At 36.7% G+C, this 27,083-nt stretch overlaps 1 protein-coding gene across 1 annotated transcript; it reads right to left on the reverse strand.

Annotated features, from left to right (window-relative positions):
• Nucleotides 1-139: 139 nt before the first annotated feature.
• On the reverse strand, nt 140-27,083 carry LOC149799368 (uncharacterized). Its single transcript, XM_089958693.1, has 12 exons — nt 26,658-27,083; nt 22,383-22,650; nt 20,650-20,673; nt 19,301-19,407; nt 18,553-18,620; nt 12,311-17,769; nt 11,618-11,962; nt 10,682-11,029; nt 10,096-10,329; nt 9,317-9,661; nt 7,219-7,566; nt 140-6,062 (listed from the first exon to the last, which is right to left on the reverse strand). The coding sequence occupies exons 1-12, from the start codon at nt 26,793-26,795 to the stop codon at nt 5,908-5,910; spliced, it is 7,839 nt and encodes a 2,612-aa protein (XP_089814819.1). The 5' UTR covers nt 26,796-27,083; the 3' UTR covers nt 140-5,907.

Raw genomic sequence — 27,083 nt, forward strand, 5'->3', positions numbered from 1 at the left:
ATGTGAGAAAGCATGAAAGTATCTTTCCGTGGGTCGACGATTCATGCCGGGGTTTTCCCGGGCTTTCCTCCACCATGTATAGGCTACTGCTTGCTGAAAAATGCGTTAAACTCACGACAAAAAACACAAAATCAACTGGTTCAGGAGGACAAGATTTTTTTGACAAATTAACAGAATCACACATAAGGTAATGTTCACGACCCAAAGCTAAAAAGCGGGAACAAAAATAAACGAATGTGCTCATGACTCATCGCTTAAATGCTGGCATGTTAGTAAAATTTGCAATATCAGTCATTTAAAAATTAATAGTTTGTATTTGCAATGCAGGGCATTGCCCCATGATATATTCAGACATGATGAGGTACCAATATGCGTTTTAGAGTGTAACAGAAGCATACCGTGTCTATTGGAAGTGATATATATATATATATATATATATATATATATATATATATATATATATATATATATATATATATATATATATATATATATATATATATGCAAGTAATCATTATTATAATTTTTCTAACTGGGTTAAATACAAGCATATATTACACAGTAATCATACAATAGGAACTAAAGAAAAAACGATATAAAGTCTGTGTGTCAGGAGTTGATGATAAAATTGCTTTTATAATTTTTAAGGCTTGATACCATACACTGCTAAATTGGTCATCATAAGTTTATTTGTATCACTTTGTATAAATGTCTCAAATTTTAAAGTTGGATTTTAGTATACAAAGGTGGGTAAATACTTTCTTCATAATTCTTCAAACTGCGGACAAGTAGTGATAAAATGAAATTAATTTTCGAGATTAACATTAAAATTTGACACAATCTATCGTCATAAATATTTTCATACCATCCTGCATTACCTCTGATTTGCAAGTTACCGCACTAAACATAGTGATTATGTAATCAAAATCTCTACAGTGATTATGTAACCAAAATCTCTATCTCACAGAAGCTCTAGATAAAATTTGACAAGAGATTACGATTCTCATGGACACGGTCTTTCCAATGATTTAATCTCATCCTGGAGTTTTTGCCTCAAACTATCTTAAACATTGTAAGAAATGTATTATCATCAGTTACCCCCCTGACTGCACCAAACACTGCCATATCCATGCGTAAATAGAAAATGTTTACCCTTGTCAGCCCAGGAAGCACAATGTTCTCCCAGTCTCGGTTGTAAAATGAAATACTTTAAATCATATCTGTCTTCAGGCAGTTTTATAATTCTAAGCCAACATTTCATAATCCTTTTATCTCTCATATATTCTGCATACCAATTCTCCCCGATTCATTATATACGAATGCATTTGGAGTAGACTTAGACATACAAATAATATATTTACAAAATGACAAATTATTTTTTGTCAATATAAAAATATATCAGTAATATAAAGCTATATTTTCAAGGCGTATGGATACTAATGCTACAGCATATTGTAGGATTACATTAATAAAATCATCCCATACATACAACTATATTGTTACAGTCTCTAATAGATAGATATGCATGTGTCATCATACAATTCGTAGGTAGATCAGGGTCTACGCCAGTGGTTTGAACGCCTAGAGAATATCCTCATCAAGTCACAGGCGATTATCCACTATGCTCCTTTATCATCCGTTGCTGCCTGTGCTAGATTTCCTCGTTTTACCCCAGGTATGTATAAAGAAAAACACGTCTTCAGCAATACAGTGTAACAATCTCCAATACATCAATGAATGTGCCCATTTTATTAATCGACAAGTGGGTGAGCTTGGAGAAGAAATTTTGATTGGTTGGTTCAAATAGAGTAAATAGTTATGTTTGGTCCCGACGACTAGTTAAACAGGTTTATGCATATTCGTGAGAAACGAAGAAATCGGAGTACAAGCCACCACGGGTAATAAAGGAGCGTAGCGGATTATTGCATATGGCTTGTGACGACGAGAGTTAATGAACAACATGATCAGACGGTGTATGATGCGAAGATCAATATGGAAGCCGCCGTGGATCAACGATTAAGACGTTAGACACGTGACCATAAGATCAGTGTTGTGTTGTCCTTGGGCAAGACCCTATACTGCTTGCTTCGGCACCATATAAAGTTAAAATGTTTCTGTTTGGTAAAACACTAACACGAGTCTAACTGTATATATGATGTTTATAAAGGGTGCACGTTATTTACAAAACGTTTAGTAATTTGAAATATATGATACATAGTTATTTACACGAATTTTGTGTCTTCTGCATTTAGCATGCTATCATATAACATGCAAAAATTTCGTGAATATATACATCCGTGTCGTTTAAGACCCTGGAATAATAAACACACTTAGAAAGAACACACACACACACACACGAGCTTTCAGATGCACATAAACAAAAATATTTATACAAAACAACCATAAATCTATATTAAGCGATATTTGACATGATTTCGAAATATATGCAATAAATTAACTCTACTGTATTCAAAATTCCTCGTGAGGTAATACACTGAAAAAACATATGCATACAGATATTACCCACATCTGAGAGATCGACAGGTGTAAGGTTAAGTTGTTTGCTTTTGCAACAAGCACACTGGAATGAATGTTGGCATACACCTATGCTACGTTCATGTACTGTAGCTAACATTTATTTAAATACTGTGCTTGTGGAAACTGTATATAATCTAAGCACAAATTCGATCAAAATAGCTGCTTGCATGAGCTCGAAAAATCGGCTTGATCAGCTTGAATTAGTTCGAAGTACACTATTTTTAACAATTTAAATAGGAAAAACGAATTTTTCCAGAGTTGGCAATACAGTTTCTCAAAACACCATGAATGAATTACAAAATATACCAAAAGTATAATAAATACAGATATACAATGTCTTTTTTTAAAAACAAAAATAACCCGATTAAACTAAAGTACGAAGCAATCATGTGACAAGTATAATTTATGCTCGTTTACTTTCTTGTAAACAATTATAAGCTTATACACTGCATATGAATATTCATATAAAACCAAACTCGCACCAATTGTACATTATCACAAATATTGTCGTGAGACTAAGTTTTTATTCCACTTGCTCAACTAATGACGAAACCTATTAATTCTTCATTTTCATCAGAATATGAATGCCTCATAATTACATATAAATAGAAAGTACATTTGTTATGTCATATAATAATTACATGTAAATATAAAGTACATCTGTTATGTCCTATACAAATTACATATAAATAGAAAGTGCATCTGTTATGGCCTATACAAATCACATATAAATAGAAAGTACATCTGTTATGGCCTATACAAATCACATATAAATAGAAAGTACATCTGTTATGGCCTATACAAATTACATATAAATAGAAAGTACATCTGTTATGGCCTATACAAATCACATATAAATAGAAAGTACATCTGTTATGTCCTATACAAATTATATACAAATAGAAAGTACATTATGTCCTATACAAATCACATATAAAAAGAAAGTACATCTGTTATGTCATATACTAATAACATAAATAGAAACTACATCTGTTATGTCATACACTAATTACATATAAATAGAAAGTACATATGTTACGTCTTATACTAATTATATATAAATAGAAAGTACATCTGTTATGTTTTATACTAATAATAGACATAAATAGAAAGTACACTTGTTATGTCCCATACTGCAGACTCTTTAGTGTCCCATTGTGAAAGACAGGACTTAAGAAGTATAAAACCTAATTTGTTTTTCCCCATACTAGACATTTATATTCACTATTTAATTACCGGAAAATTAAATCAATTCAAAGTTTATGCAACTTTCAAACCATGGTATCATCTTTATTCTTCCAACACTCTGGTGATATCCTTAAACCTGACTTCACTGCAGTTTATGGAGAAAACAAACATTATATTCAAATTGAAATGCTTTATCAATCTGCAATATTGCTAAACCGTTCGTGTATGGTGTGGTTGACAAATACAGGACGATGATGTTAAGTTATGTGAGAAGTCTAAACCAGTTCAATAAACGAATGCTTTTTTTGAGCGACAATGTTATTACGCGAAGAGACCTTCAAATAAATTGAACGAGTTAGTCGGAGGTCAATAAAATTGTTTGTGATTTGTGTAATATCCCAAAATGTATTAATTTCCGTATCTGTTCTTCGCGTTACTTGGTGATATTTGCACACCTTCAGGCTATATCTTTGACTTCAGTGAACTAACAATGTACACTATGACGTTTGCTTATATTAATTGGCTAAATACTTGGTCTGAGAAACACATTCTCAACACCGGCTGCCCATAGTGAAACAAATAACTAAAATATAACAGTTATTAACTGAAAGGTAAAATACAAATAGTACACACGCTAGGTTTTCTTCAAGTTATATGTGTTTGCATTTTAATAAATGCCTTGGCTCAGCACGCTTTCTTAAAACATTTACTATGTTTAAGACATCAATATTCCACCAAATGTCTCATTGTGCACACCAACCATTAATAACGCCCTTGATGTTTTAACAGTGATCAATAAGTCTTGAATAAAAGGCATTCAAATGTACGCCAAACGTGTTTCGCTTAGTGATAGGCGCTGCCAGGTGATTTACCAAATTAATCGCGTCGATCAAAATTTCAATAAAATAGTCTCTCAGTTCTTTCGCTTCTCACTTGATTGGAACTTGATGACATGAACATTGCATACAAAAGATACTAGATGACTTTTCTTCGTAGTAAAATATTAGAGAATTCAAACTCAGTCATAAAACATTAAGAAAACTGCTACTACCTCGTAAATCCAGCAATCCCAGATACTACCTTTAGCTAAAGGGAGCTAAAGGTTGTCTGCCGACCCATGTGTTGGTTGGCAGAGTGATCTCCCCTCAGGTATAACATTTGGCGGCAACCTCTAAAAACGTCTCAGAAGCGTAAGGCACGCTATCTATGGAACTAACTGTGGTGATCCGAGCGGTGTATGTGTATTATGATCGGGTAATTATTCTCGAAGAAACATATTTTACAAGGAAAAATTGGTTTCTTCTTTAAGTAATGTATCATATCATATTACCTTGTGAAAATAGGTAAGAATTTGAGGGAGATACACTCCCACTTTGCATATACCATCTACCGGCCCCTAAGGGACGTGGGACAGATTCTAGGTAACCCGACTGGAGGAAACTCCATCTGTTGAGACTCGGCTTCATATAGGGAAGAATCCCCCCACCCCACCCCACCCTCGAAAATCAAGCGAAAGTCGAGAAGCCGCGTCTTAAGGAGCTGTCAATCGATCTGGAATGCTGGCCTGTTGAGCTGCGTATATAGATCATACCAGATCGAACTGGGCTCTTTGGGATTTCGGATATAAAAGCTAGAGAATGTGGACTCCAATCATCATCGCACAGCCTGAATGATGTCGGTTAGCAAACAGTTCTTGTCTAATGCCAAGATGGTGGCAACTGCTGTAACCTCGTAAGCCGAAATGCATAATAAGTTCATTGGAGCTGGGGCTATTTCTCAGTATGCTGAGCGAATAGCCCACTTAATACAGGATAATCTGTGTTGATTACTCTCCGGCCATGTCTTGAGAGGTAGAAAGAAGTGTAATCTCCCTGGACGCAACAGCTCTGTTCTATTAAGGTACCATTTTAAAGCTGTTGGTGCGCGCGGAAGTGGTAGCTGACAGGTTTATAAAGCTTACAAAAGAGTTTTATACTTAAGGGGAGATCATTCTGCCCGACCGCCACATAGACAACGTTTAGCTCCCTTTAGCTAAAAGAAGTCTCTGAGATGCCTTGATTTGCATGGTAATAGTAGGTCTCCTCATGTATTATTAATGGGTAACTTATTTAAAGAAGAACGATTGGAATGAAAATGACAATTTCAGCATCTTGATTTCTATATGTACAAGTATTTATGGTACTATTTCATTACACAAGTTTGGCTTGGCGTATCAAAGCATTTGTCCGCTGGACACTGAAGAACGTATAAACTGGGACAGTTGATGTACAGTTCGCACTTCTTGTAAGGGTGTGGAATAAGACTGGTGCTCACACTGACATCGTCACAGGTATTGGCTGAAGAAAAGAAAGGAGAAATTCCGTCATTAAAATGTCATTTTATGCATGTGAATAGAGAGGGAATAAAAAGGGGTATGCATGACTGAAGATTGTAGCATACGATTTTGTAGTTAATCTGTTTTGCGCAAGTACGTTTGCATGTACGTGTCTGTGAAATAGATTTTAGTTACTTTTTCAAGACCATCCAGTCAGCTTTTATTAAAAACAGGTAAGTGTTTCCTTGGCATTTTCATATTACGAAGATTTGTGTTGGTACACAATCAATATTACAGATACCGTTGTTTGTATGAAAGCGTGCGTGATATGTGCAATCCAGTATACTTACGCTGCACATGCAGGATTCGTGTCTGCGTGATACGTATGCTTTGAGTCTGCGTCACACGTATGCGTTATGTATGCGTCACACGTATGCTTTGTGTCTGCGTCACACGTATACTTTACGTACTCTTTATGTATGCGTTCGTCTGTGTATTTTTGTTTTTAATTAAATCTCATGCAAGGAGAACACATAATCACAATCGTGCGCACAAAGAATAATAGTTTTACAAGGATTTTGGTAACACTAGCTGTCAAATGAACACTTCAGACTAAGGAATAAATTGGTTTCTTTTGTGCCAGAAGACGTACCTTGACATCATATTTGTCTATAAAAATTGTCCTTCGGTAATTTCATTTCTGGATAATTTGTTACGCGCGAGTCTTTAAATTCGTGTTCGAACAATCATTCAACAATATTGCAGCAAACGAACAGATGTTAGTTAAAGGTGACACTCATGGTTAGAGATAAGACCTTGTTTTGTACGTGCAAGTGTTTGCATTTTTTTCTGCTTGCAAGTGATATTAAGGTATATATCACAGGAAATATATACAGTTGCAAATTATATGCAACCCCTTTTAATCTGACGGTGAAGTGGTAAAAAACAATTTAAATCTAAATGGTCAGTGATTATATATATATATATATATATATATATATATATATATATATATATATATATATATATATATATATATATATATATATATATGATGCAAACGGTTATTTGGTGACATTTCACTCTTCATTGTCGACATGAAGGTACAGATTGCAACAAGTAATTTTCTCATTTCATTTAGTAAACGAAGCCAGTTTCTTCTGTAGAGTTATATTTACCAGGAACGAATTTTAATGTTTCTGTATTCGACACTACCAGTCCACTTGGGTCCTTAATGGCAGGAGTATCAGTTACAGCACATTTCAGCTCTGTGAAATCCCATTCAATATTTGGTGAAAAGTTGTCATCAAACGTGTAAGTTATTTGTGTCAGGCATCCCTCTGTGGTCGTTGTGTTATACATTCTGTACTTGGTCGAAAACGTGGTGAAGTCTTCCTGGTTTGGTCCTCTCTTTTGCCAAATTACTCGACCGGGTGGATACCCAATATTTGCGACACATCTAACCCCGAGTACCCAGCGTCCCTCCACAATTTCAGCCGGTAAAAAGAGCGCTGCTGCTGGTTTTCCTGTAGGAAAATAAAAATACCTTTTTCTTTTTCTTTCTTTTCTATCCATCCACTTGCATTTAGACTCTTGGGCATTTAAGAAGACAGCAAGTTTTCGATCTTATATAATACCTTTCCTATTATTAAAGTGTACTTTTTCTCTTTAAAAATTTCGATTATAAAACATTCTTCAAAGTGATTTAAAAAAGTTAATAACCCCTTTCTCCCTGACAAAAGGAATTATCTTCCTTAAAACATTTTGTAATTGAATTCTGAGTGAAGACCAGGCAGATCATCCTTAGGAATATCTTAAAGCGGTAACCAGTAGAAATATGGCGTACGCAATTCCATTTCCCATCCACATTCCCGATTGCCCTTTAATTTGCATATATATATATATATATATATATATATATATATATATATATATATATATATATATATAGGGACCGTCCATAAATGACGTCACGGACCTAGGGGAGGAGGGGGGGTCACACATTTGTGACGATGTGTGACGAGGACGGGGGTAGGGGTAAAAAAATCGGCCAAAAGCGCGTGACGTCATTTATGGATGGCCCCATATATAACATACACACACATATATATACACGCACATACATACATACATACATACATACATATATATATATATATATATATATATATATATATATATATATATATATATATATATATATATATATATATATATATATATATATATATATACACACCCACACCCACACATACATCCATACATATTAATATACACATGTTGTTATTGTTGTTGTTGTTATGGGGTTTAACGCCATTTTTCAGCACACGATAGGCCATGCATGGCGTGCAGTATTAATGGTGGAGGAAGAACCCGGGAAAACCCTGGAAAGAACCATATGGCAACTAATCGACTTACTCTGAGACGGCACTTTGCCAAGGTAATTTCCAAAAGTATTGCCTTTTGAAGTATGAATTAAGTATGAACTCAAAGTTGGGCACTATTATGACAAGAAGTACGAGATAAGTTGTTGTTGATGTTGGTATAGGGTTTAACGCCATTTTCTGCACAAGATAGGCTATACACGGCGATAATTATAAATAGCGGAGACAGGGCCAGGGAAAACCCCGGAAAGAAGCACCGACCCAAGAGAAGCTACTGGCAAGCTTTCTCACATACCCACATTGGATGAGCTAAGTAAGAACTTCAAGTTGGGATATTGTATAAGAAGAAGTATGATCTAAGTATTTGTTCAAATTTGGGGCAATGTATGACAAGTATGAGCTACGTATGACGTGAAAGTTGAGACACTGTGACAAGACATATGATCTAAGTATTTGCTCGAAGTTGGGGCAATGTGTGACAAGACGTATGAACTAAGTATGCACTCAAAGATTTGGCGCTGTATAGCAGGAATCATGAGCTAGGTATGAACTCAAATTTGGGCATTATATAAGTATGATCTAGATATTAACTATAAGTTGAGACATTTTGCGACAAACATGAGCTAAGTATGGAATCAATTTTGAGACATTGTGTAATAAGAAGTATGGGCTAAGTATGATATCAAAGTTGAGGCACTGAATGACAAGACGTGTAAGCTAAGTACGAGTTGTGGCATTGTGTAACATGCGTATAGATTCACCTCATACAAAATTTATATTCATGGTCCGTTTGACCTCTGTAATCTATCACTAATTAAATGGATTTTTTTTTCTTCAAAATTGCAGTATCAGAAATTAATGGAACGTTCATTGAGAATTACTATGAATTTACCGAGAACGGCGACAGAAGCATTGGATGATCCCATTACACCCTGATCACCCTCCACTGTACACGTGTAAGTTCCAGGATCACTGCATTGCACATTTTTAAACTCCACGATCAGGGAGGCGCCACTCTCCGTTGCCATGCTGTTTTCAGAGAGACTCACGTGCCGAATGAAGCCGTCTGCAACTGTACCTTCGGGCCACGTCACGGTGGCAACAGCTTCCACTTCGGACCGAGACGACAATCGGGAGATTCGTATTGTTTTCCATCCTCTCATGTTTTCTATGGTACACGAGATATTTTCAATTTCTCCGATGTACAGTGAGTAGGTATTTCTGGTAAACCGTATGTCTAAAAACAAAAAGCATACAATACATAGTTCCGACCTCTAATATCGTCTTTACAAATGATGGATATTATATCTGAATATACGTGTAGCCAGTGCTAATTTTCTTTCATGCATTCACACTCAAAACTTTTGGCAGTAGGACCTTTTCTTTTTTTCGTTTTCAACAATAGGACAATAAAATACATTCTTCTGATTGAATAAGCGTTGATATCGGCATATATAATTTTTGTTGATGATGCTTCTTAATGTTTTTGTTTTTTGGGGTGTGTGTGGGTGGCGAGGTGGTTAATGTTATAGTTGCTATTGTTGGCAAAATCCAAAACAATGCGGTGTAATAAAAATTTCCTTCTTTTTTCCTTATGATCCTCCTCGTCAATGTTTCTTTTACCTATTTTAACAAGAGAGAGAGAGAGAGAGAGAGAGAGAGAGAGTTTACATGGGAGGACTTCTTTCTCCGGTTCACTGAAGTTTGATCTGGTCCCTCTCAACAATGAAGTCGTTGTCGTTTGCTGTTTTTCAGTTGCCTGAATACAACTTGAGCTTGATTTATCAAAACATTTGCCTGGATCACATGACAGGATGTATAGACTGGGGCACGAAATGTACCTCTTACAGTCATCAAATGGATGAGGAATATATCTTAAACCAGGGTACCAATTGCAAATATCGCCTGTTAAAAAGGAAATGGACCAAAGGGAATAAAATGCAAAGAAGCTATTATGATGGTTAACAAAATAGTTTTGGAGATCAAACTTTACACATCGTAACACTATACATTTAACTGCGCTTTCTCAAACTCGAGAATAGTTCAAACAAAGATACATGAAACTTGTACTCAAGTTGTATGCTTAGAAATAAGAGCCAGATTAATACGTTGCAACCTGACAGACAAATTCCTCTGATACACGTAGTCCTAGAAAATTGAATTAACTATGAGCATTTATCCATTTGGAATGCAGACACTATTATTTTCAAGTCAAGTGTTATACGATGTTAACGATATTAATAATATCATAATTTACTTGGCAAAAACTGCAATATTTCTTCGTTGGAGGCTGCCATGTTGGATCCTGGTGGCAAAGCAGGGGTATCTATAACCGCACATCGGAAGGTGGTCAAATTCCATTCATGGTTCGGCTGGAAGTTGTCATCAAATTTGTAAGTGACGCGCGTTAAGCAGCCGGTTATCTCTGTCGCATTTATCACTTCATACTCGCTGACAAACTCAACAAACTCTTTCTGGCCTAACCCTTTCATCTGAAAGATGACTCTGCCTGGGGGATATCCCAAGTCGGCCTTGCATGTGATTCCCAACAACCACCTTCCCGATACCACCTCTGCCGGAAGTGACAGCTTAGCACTGGGCTCGCCTGAAATAAAACAACAAAAAACCGTGCATAAGTGAGAAATCAGAACTAGCCTTGGCTAAAATGTACATTTTTGATGTTCATTAAGTACTGCATACTAAATGTTTGAATCGTGTCCGTTTGCGTTGAATCGATCAAATTCAGACCTTTAAAAGCTTCACCACTGAATGTTAAACGTTGGACAATGACTTCCAATCAAGAAAGATTGAAACGTTTGTTATAAGTCTGCTTTACATCAGGGCGATGCATTTCGACTTTAGAAGGTACTATCCCTCTTAGACAGCAGCCATCTTGAAACATAGAGACGATGTCGGAGAGAGAGAGAGAGAGAGAGTCTTCCTTGCCCATCCTTACGTTTCTTTATTGGTCGAAAAGTCTGTTGCCACAGCAACCCACACAATGAGAAATATCCATCGACGACACAAACGCAAGCATACTTGCAAACATGAACATAATCTTTTGTATGTTAATTGACAGATAATTAGATGCAGAATGTGAAATGGAAACTGTGAAAAGCCACAGACAGAAAAAGAGAATGATCAGAGCGAACGATGAAGCTGAGACAAAATATGTATAGAAAAGGAGGCTTACCTCGAACTGCAACATCAGTGCGGTCTTCTAGCACCACAGTGTCGACACTGAAAACTCGGACCATATATATGCCTTCGTCAGCACATTCCACATGATTAAAATCAATCACTATGGTAAAAGTGTCCGCGTACAAAATACTCCGGTTTAACATCACATTCTTGACAACACCAGGCACTAGAGTTCCGTCTGAAGTTATGACCCCTATGAGCTCCGCCTTCCTGTGCTGGTAGTTTGGGAACCTCATGACGTCGACCCTCGACCACCCAGGAACATTAATGGCCGAGCAAGCGATTCTTGCGTTTCCCCCGATGATAATAGAAGAATTGTACTCGTCGAACGTAATAACTGAAAAATCAAAGGCATGCTTCCAGTTATCCTGAGTGCCAAACTGTGTTTTATTTTACAAGCATATATCAAGTGATCATAACAAACGTTGAAATACAACTCTGCTCTGTGTCTACTTTCCAGATGATTTGGTGTTGCATTAACATATCTCTTTCTTGGCTCACATTAGCTCTGAACCATTTATTTTTCTTAATTTTGATAAGGGGGACACTTTAATGACACATGCATCTAATATCATAATTACAAACAATTGCAATTTAAAGTATTCGTTATTTCTTTGTGTATCTGTCAATGTAAGAAACATGTTACTCTCGGTAAATTACTTGTTGGTTTGATAGATCAAATTACCTGGCGTATTGTTTGCCGTTCTCGTCATCTCTGAATGTGTTGTCAATGATACTTGTAGGCTATCTTCGGGCAAAATGGATGATTCGCTACCTCGCGTCCATCTGGCTGTTTCTGAGGGGGAAATCGCCGACGTTGATTGATCAAATAAAGTTTCAATGGCCCATTCTCCTAGAATATTGGCTATCCACGACGGTATGGTCCCCATCCCGATGTCATTGGCATCTTTACCAAGAGAGCTGCCCGTGGTCATACCGGTCGTGCCGATATCACCTCTGAGTGTACCTAAAGTCCGATTATTCCACAATTTTGCCAATGGATCGGCGGTTAACGAATTCGAGATACTGAGCAGTGCAGGAGTGGCAGAAACAATAGCTGATGATTTTGGGTTAATCGAAAGAGAGTCAAAGGTCCAATCATTTAAAATATTAGTCCAGTGATTTCCATGGAGAGACGCCGATGTGTTTATCGTCTTAGAAGTTACGATCGTACCAAATTCAGAAGAGGGATTAATCGAAACAGAATTCATTATCCATCCACTCCATATATCCTCCTCCCAAGTGTCAGTGGAAATGGTGACCGAGGCACTGGGAGTCATATATACCACAGAGGAATCAGAGACAGATGTTGAATTAAACGACATGGAATAATAAAAATATTCTCTCCAAATATCAGCCCACTGGTCTGATGTCGATGAAACTGACAAATTAGTTTTGGAAGTAGTTAAATAAACTACTGCAGACTTTGACGGTTCTGATGTTATGGAGTCGACATTTTTGGTGGTCAAACTATCTGACGAAGAGTCGGACATTCGTGGAACAGTAATGGTATTTTGTACTAAAGATGTAACAAAGGGAACATCTGAAATGATCAAAACAACTGAACTTGATGTGAAGAACCCATCACTCCAAATGTCTGCCCCGGGGTCGGAGATCAAAATATCTGATGCGTTTGTAGCATAATTTTTGAGCATGAATGTTACGGAGATTGGTGTTTCTGTGTTCGAATCAAATGTCGAGGCCTCCCAAGTGTTTTCCCAAGAACTAGATGCACTAGGCTGCAGTGACGAAGACACGGTTTGTGACAGAAGTGTTGGGCCGGTTACACTAGATTCTGGTGTCCAGACAAACCATACATCTGACAGAGAATCAATAAAATTAGTTTCGGGTGCAGTAGTTCCTGTCTGTAAGGAGGCAGGTGAGATCGCGTTTTCGTAGCGGCTTGAATCAAATATCCACTTGTCCCCGACACTGGACCAAGGATCTGTGCTGTCCATTATAACTGAAGGAGCGTCCAGTTTGCTTGGACTTGCTGATATTGAAGTTTCCAAGTGATTCATGGCCGCGATGAACCCTGCACTTACCGTAGACAAACCAATAGCAATGGCGTATCTGTTTTCAAGAGAGGACTCATTCCCTATAAGAACGTTAGTCACATCTGGATGTACGGGATAAATCCAAGGGGTTGCTAGTGAAGGGACAGTAGTTTCTGTCAGAGAATAATAGTCTCTTTCCTTTGCACTGGACCATGGCATAATAAACACGGGAGATTTTGATTCATAGTCCATCAAGCTTCTACTTTCATAATCGTACGAGTAAGAATTTTCTATAACCCGTGAATGTGTTTCATGCGGGAGGGAGACGCTCTCCATCATATATGTATGAATTGAGACAGCAGCCCAGTTTATATCACTAAAAGGAGCTTCTGCTTGTGGAATTATAATAGGGATAGAGTCGGTAAACCACTGACTGCTTTTGGATACGAATAAATTAGAACTGGTGTAGAGATCACTGAGCGACGACCAATGTTTCACTGTTGTCATGTGTGATGAAAAGCTATGTGATGTTGTTGGCCTTATTAGCTCAGACCACATTGGGTTTTGCCCTAATGAATCACCTTTAGATGGTGCTGATGTGTCCAAAATGGAAAGCTTGTTGTCTTTGTGATCATCACCTGCTGGTGGTAACATATATGTGTTTAACGCAATAGACGAATAATACGTATCACCGCCAATATTAATCGTATAGGATGACTGTACGTTATCCCCATTCGAGAACTCATCAACTTTCCAATCAGATCTTGTGGGGATGATATAAACCGTTGTATTCAGACTTCTTATCTGGGTGGTATCATATGCTGCAAGCAGCGACCCAGGTGATCTCAATTCATCAGATGGTGATGAATCCACGTAGATGAAATCATTATTCGATGACTGAAAATCATCTGATGTCGAATGAGAGCCAGGGTAAAATCTTGTCTCCCCGGTCGAAGGAAACGATGATAATGATTTTACCGAGTAATCTGGTTCCAAGTGTATGCTTTTGGACGAACTGAATGGATACCCAAAATCGAGGATGTTGGTCAAAGATGTTATGTATTGGTGGAGTGTTGAAGTCTGAATTACTGAAAGACCAATTTCGTTTTGCGTGACAAAAGAGCCTAGTTGGGAAGACTTGGTGTCTAACTGCTGACTAAAATCCACTGGTAACAATAATAAATGACTTGTCGATTGCAGTGAATCTGTGTCGTAGTAGTCAATAGAGAACGAAGAAAGACGAACTGTACTCTCAATGTTTCTCGAAAGTATTTCATGTGTTTTGTTACTCTTAGTTTTTAGTAATTCGATAGCTTCAATGATATTCTCTCCTGGTTGTCCTTGACCTGCAACGGAGGCAGCCGCGTGTTTATCAGACATGCCACGCAAAGTCGAGTCGGACACGCTATATGTTGACAGTGACTGGGTTGGGAGAAACATTAAGACAGAAGATGTGTAATCCAATCCAATATCTCTCCGCTCTAACCAGTCAAAAGAAGATGACACGGTTTGAAAACGATGTTCCCAATATGAACTAACCGAATCCTGCAGCCATGTATCCTCTGACGCAACGAAAAAGTCTGTATGTAAAACAGTTGCATGAGTTCCTATATCCCTAGAATCAGAGATCAATCTTTTCGTGGACGGAGGCAAATCTGCTGGGTAGGCAGATCCAGACTTAATCTCTGGATATTTCGCAAATGGCTGCCTTTCTGACGAAGATGAAATCAAGTCCTTATCTGTGATTATTTTAGAATCTAAAGGTATATCTGTACTAGGTGAGGTTGCGTTTCCGGACTCAAACATGGTTGCTTTTCCTGCAGATTTGTTTCTAATCACTGCGTAAGTTTCATTTGAATGTGAATATGCCGCTGACATTGAAAACATCAATATCATACTGCTATAAGCCTTTGACGACAGTTTGGTCTCTTCGAGCGAAGGTAAAATTGTCATTGAAGGTGTGGCATGGAACGGACCCTCTATAAAAGATGACTTTAAAAATGGGTTATCTACTGTGGATTCTAAATGTAATTTCAGAATATCTTTGACAGAAGGAGTGAATTCGACAGCAGACATGTTATTTATAAGATACGATTCAGCAACAGAAGTAGTAACATTTGTCCTGACAAAGTAAGGAATTTCTATACCAGTTGTCATAGATGCGTGTTTAGTCTCTGTTTTGGTTGACTTAGGACCGAAGATTGTTGATTTGACCAAAAGAGAATCCTCTATAGATGGCGTGTAATAAACAGCTGGAATTAGGTTCCTCCAATATGAAGTTAATGTTTCAGTCACAGTTAATCTGGACGCGTACTGCACGTCTTGTATGGTCGACTCAAATTTAAGCGAGACATTATGTGAATGGGAAATGTAGTGAACAGAAGGGTAGATGTCTGTGCTGGAGGTACGCCATTTTTTCGCCAGTGCAGAGTTAGACAAATACATACTTTCTGTTGGAGATGACTCCGGTAATGTAACGAGCGCGTTGTCAGCAAATTGATCCTTTGAAATTAGGGTTCGGCGAAGAGATAAAAGACGGTTTGTCCTGGATGGAGAAAGAGCTTCAGTAACTGTTGATCTATATGTCCCTTTCCCTACTGGCTCACGAGTAAACGAGGGAGCTGATTCAACAATATGGAAGTGTGGTAACATCGAAGAGGGTTGTACGGAAGGAAAGGTGACGGTTATGGAGGAGTATTCTAAATCAGCTAAGACCGATCTCGAGTAATATTCTTTTTCTGACAAAGCTGACACATGTGAGGGGAAAAGACTAGAAATGGAGGCAAATTTTAAATGGTTTTCTGATATTTGAGTTAAAGAATCTTTGTCATTTTGTCTAAACAATGTATTCGTATCATTAACTAAGACCGTTGAATATAAATTTGTTTCTCCCACTGACCATGATGCTTTTGTTGTACTGGACGTAGTAGTAACCAAGATTTCAGAATTTTGCGACGAATGTGGTTCTTCAACCAGCCACGCTGAGATTGTATTAGTTCCGACAGAAGCGATTACTACCTGTGACGTGTTTTGTGTTTCTAGTTTTAGAAAAGAAGCTTCTAACACAAACGTAGAATTTTTAACTCCTAATGGTGCCACTAAAATTTCAAATGGCAAAACGTCTTTAATTATTGATTCAGTGGCAGGACTAATCACGGTCAGAATATCAGAAGAAGTACTTCTGGCCACGTAACGGGATGAGACGCTGTTCGTGGAAAGTTCGATGGTATTTTTAGAGATTGGTTTTACACTTGATACATCTTCTGATATTGTCTTCAAGGTTGGGGTCGCTGTTGCGGTCGCTGTTGGTCCATAAGTTTTTTCCTTTGTTGTTGTGGACGACTTTAGTATTTCCGTCTTTACAGAATCAAATGATTGTTCGGTTTTTGGAATCTCTATTTGTAATTTCGTTGTTGAAGGAAAAGTTACGGACGTGCTCGCGGGTATTGTAGATATTTCAAAATTTAGAGAGTCCTTAGTTGACGATTTCGTTTCAGTCGTGGTTATTGGTTTCTCAGTTTGGTTTTCCACAACGGACGATTCAGCATTTCTAGCCAGGGCTGCCGCATGCGATATTTCCTTTTTGGGTACTTCTGTTCGCTTTTTTGCTGTCAGGTCATTCATAGTACTTTTTGATGAGACTAATAAAAACGAACTCTTTCTAATAAGTGTTTCTTTTGGGTTGTTTGTTGTAGGTACCGTCGTTGAACTTTCCGTTATTGGTACTTCATTTATTGACGCTACCGTGTGGCTTTGTATCGTAGATGTATTTGCTGAAATCTTTGTAGTAGGTATTGTTGTTGAACTTTTTATAAGAGTGGCTGAACTTTGAATGGATGAATGTTTAGTTTGTGGAACTCTGGTTGGACTCTTGGTAGGCATGGAGGTACTTTCAAGGTGTCTTTGTGTGATATCTGCCCAAAATGATCTCTTCGCAGCATCTACATTCTTTCTGAACACAATATTCACACCGCCTTGTACATTAGCAGAATCTATTATAAACCGGTACTCTCCCAGTTTGCCAAGAGTTTTATTTTCCTCGTCTCTCTCCGCAGTGTAAAGTGTAGATTTTACGGCATCAGGTCGAGGTAGCTTCCCGTCTTCTTTTCTAAAGTACAGATCGTATTTAGCGATTACGCTGCCATTTCTGAAAAGAAAATACACGTATAGATTAACGCGAATAGATAATTCAAGGAATAGTTCCTGTACTAGCATGTCGGTACTATGTGGGGTGCATGTGCTCGCGGATGTTGACAGGCTCCTGTTGCTTCTCCAGCGTCAACAAAGAACGGACAATCGGATTCATTCCGATTTTGGAGTCATTCTCATTTCTCGTGTTCCTGTTGTAAGTCTGCAGACGTGTTTTATATTGAACATATATATCATTAAAGGGGAAAACATTTGTTTGAACTGTTCATTCGAAATAGAAATTGTTGATTATATGGATTATATAATAGCATTCTGGAGCTGTTTTTAATTATTTGAAGGAGTTCTGGACGACGCCATCCTCACAACGTCACGATTCTTGGCGGACCAGTACATTTCCGGTTTTGAAATTTATACAGAACTTTTCATTAATTGAAGACTTATTAAAGACTTTAATAGAACTTTGTCAAATTATTCTGAATTCACATCAAAATAAAGTAAGTTCCTCTCATATTTTCATTTATGACTTTGATAATTAAATACTTCGTTGCGTTTTACAAAACTTGTTGGTTTTGCTTCTTTTTGTTACTTAGTTTGTGACCGTAAATTCATAACCCTAGCAAGCTGTACTACGAATTTGCTATTGTTCCGACTATATAGCTTTTACAGTAATATGGGTATGTTTGGATAGAAGACTACTCGACTGTCCACATAATAAATCAAAATGATTATATTTCACTTGTTTTTAGTTATGCTAGAGGAATATAATAGTCCTTGACCTTACCTTAATCCTGTAACATTGCACCCATAATAAGTTGTATTCAAGGATCGATGCATGTACAGGTAATCAATCTGAAACATTTTTGAAAAAAATATTTTTACACATGTATGGAAATAGGTAGCTGTGTAGCCTTTTATCTTGTAAGTCTCTTTAACGTAATATGTTTCTGTAATACATGTACATATGTACACCCTAACCTGCTGATCTTCATAACATGCCCCTCAAAGCTCATAGCCTATTTGTTCTTTGGACAGTATTAACAGTAACAATGGTCAAATTTTGAGTTTCCTTTAAATAATGTTAAAAAATTGAATTTTAAACAAAATAGTCAAACAAAATGGCATTATATTTGTTGTACAGTGAGAATTATTTATAAGGAATGACTGATAGCTGTAGTTCAGTTGGAATGTTCTGGTTCTCTTCCATGGCATGGTAGAGAAAAAAATCGTCTCTTTCAGAGAGTCGAGAGAGAGAGAGAGAGAGAGAGAGAGAGAGAGAGAGAGAGAGAGAGAGAGAGAGTAGGGCAGTGCTGTCCAACCCGCGGCCCGCGTGCTGATTTTAAATGGCCCGCTAGAGCTCGAGCAGCTATATAATCGTTGCTTTTCATTTTTCTGCTGCGGCCTTCGGTTTGAAGAAAAACATTTTTCAGTGGCCCATGGTGTCAAAAAGGTTGGACAACACTGGAGTAGGGTATTCCAAATGTTGTTGGTTAAGTGTTTGTCAACGGTGCCATGATTCTGACACATGTTACCTCCTCCTCCAAAGCTGAAGCCACCTGCCGGAAGACTGGCGAAGAGGTATCGCCCATTTCTGGTATGTACTGCAAGTTAATGATCTTCACTTCCGTCGAATACTGACCTGAAACATCAACGACTTGATCTTGTTCATTTATCGATACAAAATATGATTAGATGGAATGCTAGAAGAGACTACACCGACACAACGAAACATAACTGAATACCTCTTTCAGCAACAACGAAGTTTTATTATGTTGACAGTAGGCCTACACTTAATATTAATACAAAGAACAAAGACACATCTATGATGAAATGGAATCTGAATAGGTTTGGTGTTCTAAGGCACAGCAATCTAGGACCAGATTAAGAGGGGGCACCAGAGGTACGTATCCCCCCCCCAAAAAAAAAAAAAAAAAAAAAAATTATCATGGGGGCTCAATGGATGCTGTGGATAAAATTACACATGTTTAAATAAAAGTAGCTATAAAATAATTATACACACAAAAAGGACAGTTAAATGACTGCTTTCAGGGTGTATTTGAAGATCAATAAGCACCCCCTCGTCTTATTTTAAGGCCCCGGACCCACTAAATTCTTCATCCGGCACTGCAGTAATACAAAGAAGACTACATCATGCCAAGACAAGTACAGGGAGAACACTAAACGGGCCATCGCGATTCCCTGATGATTAGTCGAAGAAACTAGCTAAATTTCAATAACTTAATGAACAACGTTTTTCAGCAGCGAGAGAAAATTTTTATTTACAAACTGGTTGAAATGTATTGGGAACGGCTATTGTTAGTTCTGTAATTTTTTTCTACGGAATTGCATTAAGAGTACACGTGCTTTTGTTTAACGAACCAAGTAAGTAATTGTAATAGTGTACGCAAGTTTGTGTGTTTATTTTTCAGAAGGATTAAAGGTGTCGAAATTAGTAAAAACAAAATATAAGCAGCGTGCGAGAAATACTAGTCATTATATGAACCAAGTGGATATAATACTGACATGGTTCGATGGATTTTTTTATGGTCAACTGTTAGTGTTTTCATTCTACGAAAATGATTATTATCCATAACCGCTTTGATTAGAACAGTACTTTACCAACATCGGTAAATACATATATTATTTTCAAAGCCAATAACCTGACATATCTAACAACGGGTTGGCGAAGCTTGGGCAAAAATTATACTTGAGAAGTATCTCTTGCAAGGTGATAGTTCGTATTATGTTTAGGTTGTTTCCCTGCATGCATATATATATATATATATATATATATATATATATATATATATATATATATATATATATATATATATATATATATATATATATATATATATATATATATCTTGATAGATCTTACCCAAGAGTTCTGTCTTGTCAGCGTCTGAAATATAAATAAAAGATGCATTAAAATCAGTTACTAGCAATAATAGTAGTTGTAGTAGGATGAGCAAGAGGAGAGAGTTTTAGGCGTATGAAATATTTAAATTATTTTTATATAGATAATTGATTTAATTACTCTTTTATTTTCAGACAAGTGCTCAGAGTTCACAATGAACAACGCCGAGAAAACATCGTATAATATAATGGAGGGCATGACATAAAATACAGTCTGGTCAAGAATATTACCCAAATCCTACCAAGGCGACTATTTACCGATTTAAAAAATGAATGAATATGAAAGGATGCATGTGTCAATTAATGTTGTGTTTGATGTTATTCTGAAAGCATGCCGCATGGTGAAACAGTTGTATCTATTAACTTTTGGATTATGTTATTTTGAAAACATGTCGCATGGTCATTCGCCGTGTCCGTTAAACTTTTGATTTTGGCCGTATTATGACGACATTTTTGGGGATTTTCTTCCATACACCAAGGAGACCTTCTCATTTTTCCTCATTTGTTCCCGACTGAGTTCAACATGGCAGATCAACGCTAGGCATTTGCAGCCATCTTTGTTCTTGTCTGCTCCAGTCTCAGAGGATTGGATCTGTTGTTCTGAAGACATGTCTCATTGTGAATTAGTCGTGCCCGTAAACACTGTCTTCTATTAATGAATATGTACATGGAGAGAGAGAGAGAGAGAGAGAGAGAGAGAGAGAGAGAGAGAGAGAATATGTACAGAGGGAGAGAGAGGGAGGGAGGGAGGGAGAGAGAGAGAGAGATGGTTTGGTTTTTGGTCTTTTACGGCACAGCAACACGAGTTTATTTAGTGCCGAGGCAATCGGAGTAGAATATCTTGACCAGGAACACAGAGACAAATTTGTTTTTGTTCAAACATTGCTATCAAAATGGGCGGGACAGGTGATATGTTATACATAAAAACTGAGTAAAAAAGGATTATACAGATCCGTTTCAAGGTTGAAGATGAATCACTGGGAGGGAATTTTGTTAAACAAATCCATCAGAATGAAAGTTAATCAGTGATATGGGGATATCGATCTCATGAACCTTTCACAACTATAAGGTCAAGTTTGCTATTTAAATGGATGTTTTCCATTTAATTGTATAGATGTTTTTGAACATCGCCCATCAAAAAACAAATCCAAGTCGGTTGCCTTCCTGCCAGTTGAATGACGGATCTAGCTGTTTATCCTGATTACACCCTATCTATATATTATCTATCGACCAATCTGCCAGTTGGACTCTGTCCGTCTGCTTGACTTTAGGTAACTCGTCGTATATTTTTCAGATGTGCACACACGCGCACACGCGCACGCACGCACATTAGCATATTAAGGGTAAACGGTGCCCGGGGCGACGATGACGGCTCAAAGGGGTTTTGGCGCACCAAGACCTCTGGCGCACGGAGCAGTCGCCCCGTCCGTCCCTCGTTAGAACGCTATTACACACACACACACACACACACACACACACACACACACACACACACAGAGGAATTTCTTAGAAACTTGATCTTACGGTTTCATTCGACACAAACCTTTCCAGTATATGTGTATTTGAAAGAAGAAAACAAACTTTTGAATTAGTAGCCCGATTTAGAAAAGACGATTAAGAGGAGGGTAAAGTTATGTTGCTACAGAAGAATGCATCTCGAAAAAATAGTATTGTAAACAAAGCGTCTTTACTTACCCACTGGCGACAATATGGTGTACAAAACTGGAATGAGAAAAGCTGCTACAAACAGCAGTCCAACCACAATGAAAAAGCACGTGCATAGAGTACGCTTTCTCCTAAGTTCCTCATTATCCGACCTTAAGAAGACAGTGTCATCGTTCCGCTTTCGTTCTGAATATACACTGTAACTGTCCATGATTACATGGCCAGAGATGGGCACCGCTGGTTCCGGGTTCACGTATCTGCTGCTAGTTAATACGAGGGGCACCCATCGTGTCTTCAACTGGATAAATAAATAAATAAAAATAAATAAATAAATAAATAAACTGGCCCTCTTTTCGTATATGTTAGCAATATCTCCGTCCTGTTTCTTTTTTTTAACATCCAATTGTATATGATATTGGTATCCACTCAGAATCTGATGACCACTGTTTTACAATAACCCATAATGAATTCCTTAAAAATTGTATTCTTTTAAAGTAATCTAGTTTGTACAGAGAAATAAATTGTCCAAGAAAATTGAGACCAATTCACACTTCCGTCAAGCAGAATCGGCGTAGTTATTTTACTAAAACAGGTCAGAACATTTGAATGTTGCCTTCTAATCTACAATCGATGATGCAAACGTACAAATGAAAGTTTGTGTTCATGCAACATATCAAGACCGTGTTTGTTTACCTGGGATGTGCACTTAACGTGGCCGCTGATTAGACAAATGCAGGTAACAACGGCCTACATTTCACAAAGATTTTCTTGATGAAAAAAATGACGCACAGAATTACGAAGATGTAGACATTTTAACTATGGTTCGGGCATAGCCTAGGTTTTCAGGAAAACGGGAAACAGTGACCTCTATTTCCAAAAATATGCGAAAGATGGATATGAATAGCGCGCGTGTTACTTTTCCAGATAATCAATTAATTAAGTAAACCAAGATGCATGAAATGGATGCGAACCGCGTGCAAAAAGCAGGGCATAGTAACCCGATTAACATCAGATTAATGTTAGGAAAGGCAACTGAATAATATTTGGCGCAATGATATTTGTTAAAGGACTTGGCATCCTTTGATCACCAATTAGTTAAAGCATGCCATTGCCGTTAATGAGCGTAAATGCACGACCAAGGTGTCAGACGAAACTGTCATTAAAAGACGATAAATGTATTCTGTGCTGGATAAAAGGTGTTTACGGACAGAAGGGTTAAACGGACAGACGGACGGTAAAGATCTTTGTTCGTTTTGTTGTTGATGATGTAGATGTTGTTACTAGTACTACATTATTATTATTATTATTATTATTATTATTGAGATATTGATAGTGATGACAGACAAGTGAACGTACACACACACACACACACACACACACACACACATATATATATATATATATATATATATATATATATATATATATATATATATATATATATATATATATATATATATATATATATATATATATATATATATATATATATATATATATATATATATATATATATATATATATACGCTTGCTTGATGGAAAACCTGTGACGCACAACATACAGAATTATGTTTCATATCGTCAATAATGAAGACAGATTGTCCAGGTCGAAACGCTCCATTACCATTTATATTTTTTTATTTGTTACCAAACTGATTCATTTAGGAGTCGATACAGTTACACACTCTTACTTTATACTCCTACTATATACCGTAATACAAAAGAGGTTAATGTCCTTCCGTCTCGCTCCAAATTCACAAGACCTAGAGTAGGTTCGGTTTACAATCGTTACTGTTGTCTCTGTTTGAAAAATAATTGTCCTTGTTTCATCATCGGCTTCATTTCCGCTTGAAGGACTTAATATGCCCATCAAATTTAGCGTATGTTGTTAAACATTATGAAGGTGAAATGCTACAAAGAAGATCCGTATCAGAATCAATGTTAATGTGTTTTCCGTCAACAATGAATAGAGTCATGATCTTGAATATTCTGAATTTTGTCTTTGCAGCTTGAACAAAGTTTTAATTGCCCGAAACTGTCGGGGCATTGGTGCTTGTCTTAGTATATTTCTGGTTCAAAAAGTATTTGGTCTTTTTGTTTCCCATTAGAACAAAATAATAGAGATGTATCATTACTTTGAAACAGAGGCAACTATTACCAATAATATTTGAAATATTTTAATGTTTAAATCGATATATATATATATATATATATATATATATATATATATATATATATATATATATATATATATATATATATATATATATATATATATATATATAGCTCAGTAAGTCATCTCAGTAAAATATATTTTGTAAATGTCAGTTCTAATAAGCTGAATTACCTGCCTGATTGATTGACCATCTACACCTCTCTCTCTCTCTCACACACACACACACATACACACACGCACAGGGAAGTGTATAGATTTTTCTATCTAACACTGCTTAGAATTCTTACTGTATACTGAAGAGAAAAATAAAGTTAGCCGTGCCAAAATATGGTTGTTTGTGTCCAAAATTTGCCTTTTGAAGGTTTTGTTTCCTTCCCCCATTGCCACCGAACCCTCTCCGAGTCACTTGTATAGTTTCTCATACGCTAGGATTTATGTTGAAATCCCTAAGCACAACTCTTATATTTAGCTCCATCTCTGCAGAAGTTTTTTGTTTCAACCACTTCTCATTTACCTCCTTTAGGTCACAAATGTGTGTGCCTTAAGGAGAAATGTATTCTTCCTTATAAGGAATTGTCCAAAGTATTAAAAAAAATCATCATCAAGTTGTAGGAAATATAAGCAAATGAAGAAAATAAAACTTAACCAAGCCTTATGAAAACCGCTGATGCTGATACCGATCTGCCGGCGACGAAAATGTGACTGCTGTTAACTAAGTTGGGTTTAACAAAACATTGTCTGGCACAGAAAATCTTAACACAAAACACTTTGACATACATCATATATAGAGTCATGGTATAATATCTGCTGCATTGTGTCTGTTGGTAACGTATGTCTGAAATTTGTTATATAAATTAAACGTGCCAGATAAAGAAGGCATTGCCACTTGGAAAATCAAAGCTTTGATCTGGACGCCAGTCTTGGTAGATGTAAATCAGATGTGACGAACGTAAGGTTCTCATAGGTTTAATATAAATTCATTTAGCGAATGTATGGTTTTCCGATGTTTATTACCGGTTACAATAATGAACGTAAGGTTCTTTGATGTTTAGTTTTGGTTCAATTAACAAAGGTGAGGTTTTCTCGAGTTTTGTACGTGTTCAATTAACGAACTTAAAGTACTCCGATGCTTAAGATGGGTTCAATTAACGAATGTAAGGTTCTCTGTGATTTAGTATTGGTTCAATTGCGGGCTCTCTTCTAAATCTTTCATTGGTTAAGAGTTTAATACTCTTCTTAATGAAAATAGGAGATGTGCTCTCAAATTTAATATATAAATTTCACCGTCAATCATGCACCAAGATGTCATCTCAAAATGAGCTGACATATTCGTTTGAAAATCTCCAACAGACATGAAATATACTCTTTGCCCAAGAAGACATACTTAAAGTCAAACTGGAAAATATTTCAAATAATTATCTTGTAGAAAACAAACTTAGTTTGCAAACTCTAAAGCGACAATTTAAATATTAACACGACTTTTTGTTTCAAGATACTAAAAGTGTCGGACAGGCAGAAAAATGAAATTCATGTCGATCGCGACTCTGTCACTTTCTTCGATGCTGCTATTTGTTTTTGCAATTTAATTTTTGCCTGCTACTACTACTGCCGCTACTACTAGTATTGTTGACGAATATGCCTTTTTCCTAGCCTCTTTCTGGTTTAATAACCCCATCCTCACCCCTCTCTCGTTCGCTTGCTCTCATTCTTTTGAAATTTTGTAAACATCTGATAAACATAAAAACAATATACAAAACTATAAATACAAGAGGTGAGACACCATAAAGGTAAGCGTATTAATAGTATCACATAATCAGTACTGCATGTAGAGGACATTCACCTGTTTCACAAAATATAAAATACTTCGAACGTTAATCTTAATTCCTATCCATTGAATAGACACGTTAGAAACAGTGATATTAAAACCAAATGATTGAAAGTTTCATAAGCTTTTTGAGCATTCAAGGTAAAATTACTACTTGAATATATATATATATATATATATATATATATATATATATATATATATATATATATATATATATATATATATATATATATATATATATATATATATATATATATATATATATATATATATATATATATATATATAATGAGTAACGTACCTGATTCCAATTGTATTCCCATCGACGATCAAAGGAACCGGATGTTGCGCTCTCCACCCAGTAAGGTACGTAAAGTTCTGTTCCATCTTCGAAGTAATAATGATGGGTCCTTTCTCTCGTACCCTCTGTTTCTTCCATAATGTAACAGTCCTTTGTCTAATTTTCAGAATGCTACTATTAAGGTGGCATTTCCTTTGGAAAAATTTGCAGTATCATGATTGCACAAAAATCTCCAGCTTCTCGTGCTGCACGCACGTTGAAAGCCCGAAATAACTGCTATACAATCTTGCAATCCATCAAATGTAGCCAAACCGACAATCCTTTGTCTTTTGCGTGATGAAAGAAAAAAACAGAAATTCCAATCTTGGCGGCCATATTTGACAAATTACTATGCTCTCCATAATACATCTTCATTTGCCGGTGAAA

The sequence above is a fragment of the Sinohyriopsis cumingii genome, chromosome 5 (genome assembly GCF_028554795.1).
Source record: "Sinohyriopsis cumingii isolate HCF-2022 chromosome 5, ASM2855479v2, whole genome shotgun sequence".
Taxonomy (NCBI): domain Eukaryota; kingdom Metazoa; phylum Mollusca; class Bivalvia; order Unionida; family Unionidae; genus Sinohyriopsis; species Sinohyriopsis cumingii.